Source organism: Oncorhynchus gorbuscha, linkage group LG01 (genome assembly GCF_021184085.1).
Source record: "Oncorhynchus gorbuscha isolate QuinsamMale2020 ecotype Even-year linkage group LG01, OgorEven_v1.0, whole genome shotgun sequence".
Classification (NCBI taxonomy): Eukaryota; Metazoa; Chordata; class Actinopteri; order Salmoniformes; family Salmonidae; genus Oncorhynchus; species Oncorhynchus gorbuscha.
The window spans coordinates 40,871,880-40,882,780 of NC_060173.1; the positions used below are offsets into that span (position 1 = coordinate 40,871,880).

Consider the following 10,901-nt stretch of genomic DNA (forward strand, 5'->3'; position numbering starts at 1 on the left):
TTTGACTGGTACTGTACATGCAGACCACAAATAGAGTTGAGTGAAGAGCTTGAGTATTTTATCTTTTGTGCTGAGCTCTGACTTGTTTTTCTGTTTTCCCTCTATATTAGGCCAAGGCTTTCAAAATGGAGAGTGTGGAGAGCTTTGATGATGATGTGAGGTGGGCATTTTCCTGAGACTGCATCCTGTTAACAGTATTGGTAATGAGAGAGCCAGCTAATTGTCATGGCTTTGCTCAACTACAGCTCTGTTGAAGTTGTGGCTTGATATTGCTCAAAGTGTCACATCAGCACATTTCTGCTGCCATTGGAAATGTAGTTTTAATCCATTAATGTTTCAAATGGTAAGGAGGTGATCAAAATTAATTATTGTGATTTGGATTTCCAAGAGCCTGGACAGGATCCATTCCCCTTTTTTTTCAGGGAGTGTTTGCTGTCTATCAGAAAATGGATTTCCTGTTATATTGAAGAAAAGTGTCTGTGGCTCGTCAGAAAAGCAATACATTAAAAACCGCTGTGTTCTGAGGGGATGGATGGTGGGAGTTTAGGCTAGGTCTGAAAGGTACAATCTGCTACAGATAACAGTATGGGTTTTGCTTCCTTATAGTCACACTGACAAAGTGAATGACATGTACAGTTAATTCTCTGTTTATGGACTCTCTTAGATTTACTCAGGCTGTTTCTCCCTCACAGACGAACCTATTGGCATTTCAACATTTTTCCTAATCCTATTGAAGACTACCTCTCTTGCTTAGGAAATGGAAAGAACATGTTGATTTGCCATACAGGAATGAGTTGTTCAAATGAGTTGGGTGACATTCAGACAGAACGTTGGAAGAAACTGAGAGAATATCCAATCTTTACCCTTCTGTACTGTTGTCGGTGACAAGAAAAGGGGGTGAAGGGTTGGAGGTCCTTAAACGCATAGGTCGGGATTTTGGCAATTTACTTCCCCAAATTCAGAAACTGGTGAATACCATTTTTATGTATCTGCGTGCAGTTTGAAGGAAGTTTAATGACTGGATGTTCCTGTAGACTTCCAGTCGTTGCGCTAACACTAGTTAGCATTGGCTTGCAAAACTACCCCTCTATTCCTTCATACTGGACACCGATGCATAAAAATGGTATCAATATATCTGACTATTGGGAAGTATATAAAGGACCGCTGACAAATTCCCAAACTATCCCATTAAATGCATCATCTGCGCTGCCAACTCTCATGCATTGGGTGCGAGACACTCATTTCGCCCTGTTCACACACCACACCTCTTTCTCACGCATTGAAAAAAAGTTCCCTATTTAATTTTTTGAATTACTCCACTGTGAATTTGGTGTGTAACTTATTTTTCAAATCGGAGCATATGCACCTGAAATTCTACATCATGAGTGTTGTATCTGCACCAGCTTCACCTGGTAGATCCATAATTTTCCTGCCACTGCACTGTGAACCGTGGCAGATTGAAGCTTGTGATTGGTTTAGTAAGGGTCCGGGACCAAGGCGATTGGATGCCCATTTGTAAAGACGCCCCTCACGATTTAAAGTGGAGTGCAGTCACGGCAGACTGTACAGGCATGTTCGCTCTCCGCTTATCAAAGTTTATGACCTCAATTGTCAAAAGAGCAGCACGGCAACTTGTAGTGCTGTTTTTGTCTAATTGTTGCAAAATGCTTTGTGTGATAATATAGCCTACTACTAGGGATTTATTCCACAATTTAGATTAGCCCAGATCTATAGCCCACATTATTCCCCTTGTTTGATTGTTGGCAATTTAGGACTAGGTTGATATGGCTATAACAATGAAAAGGCAGCATTTAGAATAAATGTTGTTAGGGTGACCTGATTTGTGTAACTATATTATGAAAACCACAAATTGTGAACCCAAATGTAACTGATTCTAGTGGGCAAGCGGGATACCTAGTCAGTTGTACAACTGAAATGTGTTTTCCTCATTTGAGCCAATCCCTCTGAATCAAAGAGATGCGTGGGACTGCCATAATTGACATCCATGTCTTCGGCGCCCGGGGAACTGGGTTAACTGCCTTGCTCAGGGGCAGAACAACGGATTTTTACCTTGTCAGCTTGGGGATTTGATTCAGCAACCTTTTGGTTACTGGCCCAACACTCTGACCACTAGGCTACCTGCCAGGACAATACATTGAAAGATCATTTGGGTTTGGTGTAGCAACAGATTTAGGCTGTCGTCTTCAGAAGATTTTCTGTAATTTGTTTGGTCTTACAAAATAGCTGATGTAAGTCACTAGAACAATTCCCTTCCCCCTACAATGGGCTAAAATATAGACTAATTATTGTGCTTATCTCAGCAAGAACACTTGTTATTCCCCATACTTTTTTTTATATAACATGTTAATATTTCTTAAGAATTCTTCTGGTGTAATTGGTCTATTTGAAATCTGATTTGCCATCTTGTCCTCAAACTCTTTTTAAAATTCTATTTATCTTCAATGAGGGCTGTGCATTTATGGACCGTTTTGAAAACAGTGTGGTGTGGCTGTCATAAAATGAGAATAGGCTATATTGAAATGCCCCTTGCCTCAAATATCTTGCTTTGTCATTTATTTCTACCGAAATGGTAGGCAAGATATTTTGCATTTATTCCTATGTAGAGTAAGATTTTGCACATCTGCCTCAACCACCTGTGAATTAATATTCATTTGATTTTTCTTGATTGTTGGTTAATTTTGTAGAAATGAAAAGTTTTTGGGGAACATACAGTGGGGCAAAAAAGTATTTAGTCAGCCACCAATTATACAAGTTCTCCCACTTAAAAAGACGAGAGGCCTGTAATGTCCATTATAGGTACACTTTAACTATGACAGACAATGAGAGAGAAAAAAAATCCAGAAAATCACATTGTAGGATTTTTAATGAATTTATTTGCAAATTATGGTGGAAAATAAGTATTTGGTCACCTACAAACAAGCAAGATCTCTGGCTCTCACAGACCTGTAACTTCTTTAAGAGGCTCCTCTGTCCTCCACTCGTTACCTGTATTAATAGCACCTGTTTAAACTTGTTATCAGTATAAAAGACACCTGTCCACAACCTCAGTCACACTCCAAACTCCACTATGGCCAAGACCAAAGAGCTGTCAAAGGACACCAGAAACAAAATTGTAGACCTGCACCAGGCTGGGAAGACTGAATCTGCAATAGGTAAGCAGCTTGGTTTGAAAAAATCGTCTGTGGGAGCAATTATTAGGAAATGGAAGACATACAAGACCACTGATAATCTCCCTCAATCTGAGGCTCCACGCAAGATCTCACCCCGTGGGGTCAAAATGATCACAAGAACAGTGAGCAAAAATCCCGTAACCACACGGGGGGACCTAGTGAATGACCTGCTGGGAGCAATGTAACAACGCCTACCATCAGTAACACACTACGCCACCAGAGACTCAAATCCTGCAGTGCCAGACGTGTCCCCCTGCTTAAGGCAGTACATGTCCAGGCCCGTCTGAAGTTTGCTAGAGAGCATTTGGATGATCCAGAAGAAGATTGGGAGAATGTCAGATGAAACCAAAATAGAACTTGTCGTGTTTGGAGGACAAAGAATGCTGAGTTGCATCCAAAGAACACCATGCCTACTGTGAAGCATGGTGGTGGAAACCTAATGCTTTGGGGCTGTTTTTCTGCACAGGGACCAGGATGACTGATCTGTGTAAAGGAAAGATTGAATGGGGCCATGTATCGTGAGATTTTGAGTGAAAACCTCCTTCCATCAGCAAGGGCATTCAAATCAAATTTATTTATATAGCCCTTCGTACATCAGCTGATATCTCAAAGTGCTCTACAGAAACCCAGCCGAAAACCCCAAACGGCAAGCAATGCAGGTGTAGAAGCACGGTGGCTAGGAAAAACTCCCTAGAAAGGCCAAAACCTAGGAAGAAACCTAGAGAGGAACCAGGCTATGTGGGGTGGCCAGTCCTCTTCTAGCTGTGCCGGGTGGAGATTATAACAGAACATGGCCAAGATGTTCAAATGTTCATAAATGACCAGCATGGTCGAATAATAGTTTGAAGATGAAACGTGGCTGGGTCTTTCAGCATGACAATTATCCCAAACACACCACCCGGGGCAACGAAGGAGTGGCTTCGTAAGAAGCATTTCAAGGTCCTGGAGTGGCCTAGCCAGTCTCCAGATCTCAACCCCATAGAAAATCTTTGGAGGGAGTTGAAAGTCCGTGTTACCCAGCAACAGCCCCAAAACATCACTGCTCTAGAGATCTGCATGGAGGAATGGGCCAAAATACCAGCAACAGTGGGTGAACCTTGTGAAGACTTACAGAAAACGTTTGGCCTCTGTCATTGCCAACAAAGAGTATATAACAAAGTATTGAGAAACTTTTATTGACCAAATACTTATTTTCCACCATAATTTGCAAATAAATTCATTAAAAATCCTACAATGTGATTTTCTGGATTTCTTTCTCTCATTTTGTCTGTCATAGTTGAAGTGTACCTATGATAAATTACAGGCCTCATCTTTTTAAGTGGGAGAACTTGCACAATTGGTGGCCGACTAAATAATTTTTTGCCCGCTGTAGATCAGGTGTGGACCACCAACCCTCTTGGAGAGGGGCCTCTAGTCTGGAGATTTTGAAGGGATAGTTCACCCAAATTACATTCACATATTGCAGTTTCTTTGTCCATAAGAAACCAGTCTATCATGTTGTTAGCCACTGCTAATATGAGCATTTTCTAACAAAAAAAAACGATTTTTAATTGTGTCCCCCCCCAGTTAAGGACCCCCTGGCTAGGGGTGGAGACAATGACATTCCCCATAGGAAATCTCACTCCAAGCGATTTTCAAAACTTGGCATCCCTGTACATTATCCTGTTCCGTTCTGCCTGTAATGGGAATTAGCATCTACAGCTGTTTTCTTTCTTTTCCTTCCATCCAACCATTTGAAATGAAGCAGTACTGTAAGTTGCAGTGGTGGTTGTAATGTTGATTTATTAATTTCCTTTCCACTTCCAAGGCATACTGCAGGGAAATACAAGCTTGCCGTCCTATTATTATTATACTATCATCAGGCCCTTTTCTATAATGTTTAATCACTGTAATTTTGTAATTACATGTGGTCACTAAATGGTGTACTTTTGGATTGAGGTATTACTCTATGAATAGCTACGTCTTACTGGGAAGTAAAAGGGGACCACAGCAGGATGTGGTCATGCTTTCCAACCACTTGATATGGGAGTGAAAGTGACTGGTCATTGTTCAGAGTCTCTTCGTGCTTTCCTCAGGTTTAATTTGGCTGTAAAAGAGGAGCCTGAAGATGGAGACTTTGTGCCAGAAAAGAGGGGGAAAAAGAGGAAAAGACCAGAGGATGAACCCATGGAAGGTCCCTCGTGTTCCAGTGCAACCCCAACGTGAGCAGGTCTCCCTTATTTCTATGCCCTCACTCCATCTGTCATTCAGTTACCCTATGACTAAGTGTTAGTAACATGCGAACATCAGTTCCACCACACCACTACCTGTTGGAGGTGAGCAAATAGTTTTGCACATTGTTGCTGTACGCAGATGTTATTTGCTGCCTTTAAATAGGAAATTGAAAGAGAAGGACGGGGCTGACCCGAGGACAGAGAAGAACACAAAGGAGGGGATAAAGAAAGAGAAGGTAGGCATCCTCCCCGCAGTCAAATGTTCTAGTTTTTAGCTGTTTATGTAGTAGCATCATTTTCCCCCACTTTTCACATGAACTGAGAAGTGGAAAATATTTCTGAACAAAAATAAACGCAATATGTAAATTGTTGGTCCCATGTTTCATGAGCTGAAATAAAAGATCCCAGAAATTTTCCTGTGTGCACAAAAAGCTTACTTCTCTCAAATTTGTTTACATCCCTATTTGTGAGAATTCTCCTTTTGCCAAGATATGCCACACCCGTCAGGTAGGTAGATTCTAAAAAGCTGATTAAACATGATCATTACACAGATGCACCTTGTGCTGCGGACAATAAAAGGCCACTCTAAAATATGTACTTTTGTCACACAACACAATGTCACAGATGTCTCAAGTTGAGGAATTGTGCAATTGGCATGCTGATTGCAGGAATGTCCACCAGAGCTGTTGTCAGATAAATAAATGTTAATTGCTCTACCATAAGCTGCCTCCAATGTTGTTTTAAATAATTTGGCATTATGTCGAACCGGCCTCACATCCCGCAGACCACGTGTAAACACGCCAGCTCTGGACCTCTGGCTTCTTCACCTGCGGCAGTGTCTGAGACCAGCCACCCGGACAGCTGATGAAGCTGAGGAGTATTTCTGTCCATAATAAAGCCCTTTTGTAGGGAAAAACTCATTCTGATTGCCTGGGCCTGGCTCTCCAGTGGCTGGCCTATCCGTGGCTGTGCCCCTGCCCAGTCATGTGAAGTCCATAGATTAGGGCCTAATTCATTTATTTAAATTCACTGATTTCCTTCATATGAACTAACTTAGTAAAATCTTTGACATGGTTTCATTTATATTTTTGTTCAGTAAATATTTTGTGTAATGTTAGTGCTTTGTGAATTTGACTCAGATGGGTACAGCTGAAATAACAAACAAGCTTTGTTTTGGGACATTTTACAATGGGCTCACTGATTGTGTAAATCACCTACTGTGTAAATTGTCTTGTTTCTGTGCTGCTGTCTTGATCTCCCAGAAGCCAAAGAAAGAGGAGGCGGAGCATCCAGTCACTACAAAGAAGAAGTCAAAGGAAGAGATTGAGGCAGCAAAAGCGTTGAAGATCAAAAAAAGAGAAGAAGAAGAGCAGCAGCGCTGGAGATGGTGGGGCTTGTTTGTTTTTCTATATGCCCGATGTGTGGGAGTTGGTTGTATGAACCTTTTTATTAAAGAGAGGCTCATTCTGAAATGCACTCTTGTCCCTCAGGTGGGAAGAGGACAAGTATGAGGATGGTGTAAAATGGAAGTTTCTGGAGCACAGGGGTCCCTTTTTCCCACCGGAGTACCAGCATCTCCCAGACAACGTTAAATTCTATTACAATGGTCAGTACAGCCCTGCTGGTCTGAAGGTTTATACTCACCTCGTCAGATCATCGACCATTTAGAAGTAAACACTTAACACTTCTCAAAGCGAGGCTCTTCACTCTAAATATCTAAGTAGATTCCCTGGCATGAGAGTTTCGCTAGGAAGGCTTGTATCTCACTTTCAGACTATCCAAGTATTTTGTCTGGGTCAGATTGAAAGTTGAATGTTGTTAACACTTTCTCCTCTATCTACGACACTCTGGGGAGGATCCTTCCTTTCATCATTCACCCCAGAAGATTGTTCCTCAACGCTGTATTGATTAGCATGGATCAACAGCTGCCCCCAAAGATCAGCCTCCTTTATTTAGGGCATACAGCCCTAAATAAAGGCCAGGGATGTCTGGCTGGATCAAACATTTTGATTGAGAACCATAGTTTTTACATGTTTTTTTTTCCCCATAGTGCAGCCCTGACAGCTCCTATGTCAAAAGAGTAGGTTTGATAAGTTAATCCCTGTGTGTAGTGAAGTCCCTCTGGGGCCAGGCCTCCACAACTAATTCACCCATTGGAGTGGTATGGAATGTAAATCAACAGCCACTCACTGCAGGCCTCTCTCTCTGAGCATTGATTGGCCTGCTGAGCCGGCTCCTAGGGGACCTTTGGGGATGATATTATGGCGGGAAATTGCCAGGGACTACGATATATTAACAATACTTAAGGGTCTGATACGATATGTATGCAATTCAATACTGTGATTGTGATTCTATGGTCCAAACATGTTGCTCACCATTTGTCTGCTGCAGAGGGACAAAAGAGCCATGAGAGAACGAGTTTTGATCAGTCATGGAAATTTGAAAACAATTTGGCTCCATATTTAAAAAGATGGAGAACAAGCTATGAAGGACAATTACTGGAGTTTTGGTGCAGATACAGCCAACTAGTGCAACAATAATATAATCCCCATCACTAGTTGATATTGTGCATTTTGGTTCTGACTAAGCTCCAAAAGCCTGACTGAGGTCACAGCTCCTCTGGTCACTTGAGCTACTTCTATAGTGGTGCCACTTCGCTCCCCTATTTAGAGAACATGACAAGGACAAGATTTACCAAGCATTTGCACTTGTTAGTTTCAGACAGTAATACAAGGGGGAAAAGTAAAGCTGAGTCCTAAACTATTCTACAACATTATATATTTTTCCCTCCTAGGACCTGCAAGCTGTTTACTGAAAATGTAGCCCAGCTAAGATTGTGGATCTTATGGAACTGTGTGTGTGATGTGCTTGTTCACCAGGTAAAGTTGTGAAGCTGGGCCTTGCTGCAGAGGAGGTGGCCCTGTTCTTTGCTCAGATGCTTGACCATGAATACACCACAAAAGATGTGTTCCGAAACAACTTCTTCAAGGACTGGAGGAAGGTGAGGAGTGACGGAGGAAGAAAAGCCTAGAGAGACCAGCCCTTGAAACATCTTACTTTGTTTTCTAAGCTTGTTCTTGGAATAACATCAGTGGCTCAAGTTGTTGGTATAGCATATTTAAGATGTAAAAAAATCAAATAAAAAACATATTTTGGAGTTGGAAGTCCAACCGAGAACCAAACAAGTAGTGGTTGAGAAATGTGAACATGGTCCTCGGGACCCTATACTGTTCAACTAATAGAGATGTTGAATGTCCCTGCAGAGTTAACTATACTGAACAAAAATATAAATGCAACCATTTCAACGATTTTACTGAAGAAAAAAATGGGGGAAAAATGAATTAAGCCCTAATCTATGGATTTCATATGAATGGGCAAGGGTGCAGCCATGGGTGGGCCAGGGAGGGGGTGCCAGGCCCAGACAATCAGAATGGGTTTTCCCTACAAAAGGGTTTTATTACAGACATAAATACTCCTTTGTTTCATCAGATGTCCGGGTGGCTGGTCTAAGACGATCCCACAGGTGAAGGAGCTGGATGTGGAGGTCCTGGGCTGCCGTGGTTACACGTGGTCTGCCTTAGTAAGGCTGGTTGGACGTACTGCCAAATTCTCTAAAACAAATGTTGGAAGCGCCTTATGGTAGAGAAATTAACATTCAATTCTCTGGCAACAGCTCTGGTAGATATTCTTGCAGTCAGCATGCCAATTGCACGCTCCCTCAACTTGAGACATCTGTGGCAGTGTGTTGTGACAACCACATTTTAGTGTCCTTTTATTGTCCCCAGCACAAGGTTCACCTGTAAGGATCATGATGTTTTAATCAGCTTCTTGATATTCCACACCTATCAGGTGGATGGATTATCTTGGCAAAGGAGAAATGCTCACTAACAGGGATGTAAACAAATTTGTGCTCCAAATCTGAGGGAAATAAGCTTTTTGTGTATGGAACATTTCTGGGATCATATTTCAGATCATAAAACATGGGACCATCACTTTTCATGTTGGATTTCTATTTTTGTTCAGTATAGATGCAGTATGACAGACATGGGTGTATGTGGGGTGTCCTCTGTACACAACACTCCACCAAGCCCAAAGGCGTATCATGCAGAATTAATTTCGTGCTGCTTAGTGCCCAATGCTCTTGAAAATATGATTTGTGTAAAGGCATTGATATGCTAATCCAGACAAGTCGCTCCCCGCATATGAACAAATCCAATTAAACTGTTTTATTATAACGGGAAACCTCTCCTCGCCTGACTGCCCCCAGTCTCCGCCCACCCGCTGCCTGTCAATCATGCTTAGAGGGAAGGTCGGTGGCTCCAAGTGTCCACACTGTCATTTGAGTGTCTGGACTGGATCTGTATAAGGGAAACTATCACAATGTTACTGGTGCCAAGACGATGCATTAGAGCTCCTTATCCCAGATGTTTATATTTATCTATAGATGAACTCCCCTTCCTTTTAAATATGTTGATGTGCTGCTAGTATGGATTCCTTGCTCAATGAATGTCCCTAATTATTTTGGGGGTTCTGGATTCTGGATATGTTGACATGTTGCTCTTATAGAATCCTTCATCAAATAAGTAAAAATAAATTAGTCATATACACCAATTGTATAAAACATTATGAACACCTCTTTCCATGACATTGACTGACCAAGTGACACTATAATCCCTTATTGATGCAACTTCTTAAATCCACTTCAATCAGTGTAGATAAAGGGGAGGAGACCAGGTTAATAATGGATTTTTAAGCATTGAGACATGGATTGTGTATGTGTGCCATTCGGAGTGTAAATGGGCAAGACAAAATATTTACGTGTCTTTGAACGGAGAATGCAACACTGCTGGGCTTTTCATGCTCAACAGTTGTCTGTGTGTATCAAGAATGGTCTACCACCCAAATGACATTCAACCAATTTGACACAATTCTGGGAAGCATTGTGTTCCTAATGTTTTGTACACTGTACATTGACATTTACTCAAATAGGCTTCCCGATTTATGGACAGAATGAGGTGGCCATAGTGACATCCCTGGGGCTGTGCAGGCCAACTCGTCTGCTGTAGGAGGCCACATTAAAGGGAGTCAGTGTTGTCATGACATTTTACGGCAAAAAATAAACATTTAAATGAATCATAACTGAATAAAAGGGCTACTTGTTTACCGTCACTGTTGGAGGGACCTGTTGGCATTCTGTGTTTTACTAGGTAGGTCTACTCTGAAGATTTCTGATTGACTGAGGACAATTTGGTAGTGAATCTGTTTCTCTCGTTTTGTCCCTGTGTTTGTCTGAGCAGGAGATGACCCTGGAGGAGAGGTTGCTAATTAGTGACCTGAATAAGTGTGACTTTCGGGAGCTTCACGCCATGCACAAGGAGAAGGTGGAGGCTAGGAAGGCCATGAGCAAAGAGGAGAAACTGGTGAGTGGAACTTGGACAAAACAGGGCGATTACTCAAGGTAGATCTAAATGCCTACTTCAATATTGGATTGAGTGTA

General features: G+C 41.8%; 1 protein-coding gene across 1 annotated transcript in view; it reads left to right on the top strand.

Moving 5' to 3' along the window:
- zgc:173742 (DNA topoisomerase I, mitochondrial) overlaps positions 1 to 10,901 on the top strand; it is a 46,546-nt gene that overhangs the window by 4,959 nt on the left and 30,686 nt on the right. The window contains exons 4-10 of the mRNA XM_046352498.1: positions 111 to 160; positions 5,267 to 5,392; positions 5,568 to 5,640; positions 6,667 to 6,791; positions 6,895 to 7,010; positions 8,284 to 8,405; positions 10,702 to 10,824. Of these exons, the coding sequence (XP_046208454.1) occupies positions 111 to 160; positions 5,267 to 5,392; positions 5,568 to 5,640; positions 6,667 to 6,791; positions 6,895 to 7,010; positions 8,284 to 8,405; positions 10,702 to 10,824 (735 nt within the window). The remainder of the gene's footprint in view (positions 1 to 110; positions 161 to 5,266; positions 5,393 to 5,567; positions 5,641 to 6,666; positions 6,792 to 6,894; positions 7,011 to 8,283; positions 8,406 to 10,701; positions 10,825 to 10,901) is intronic.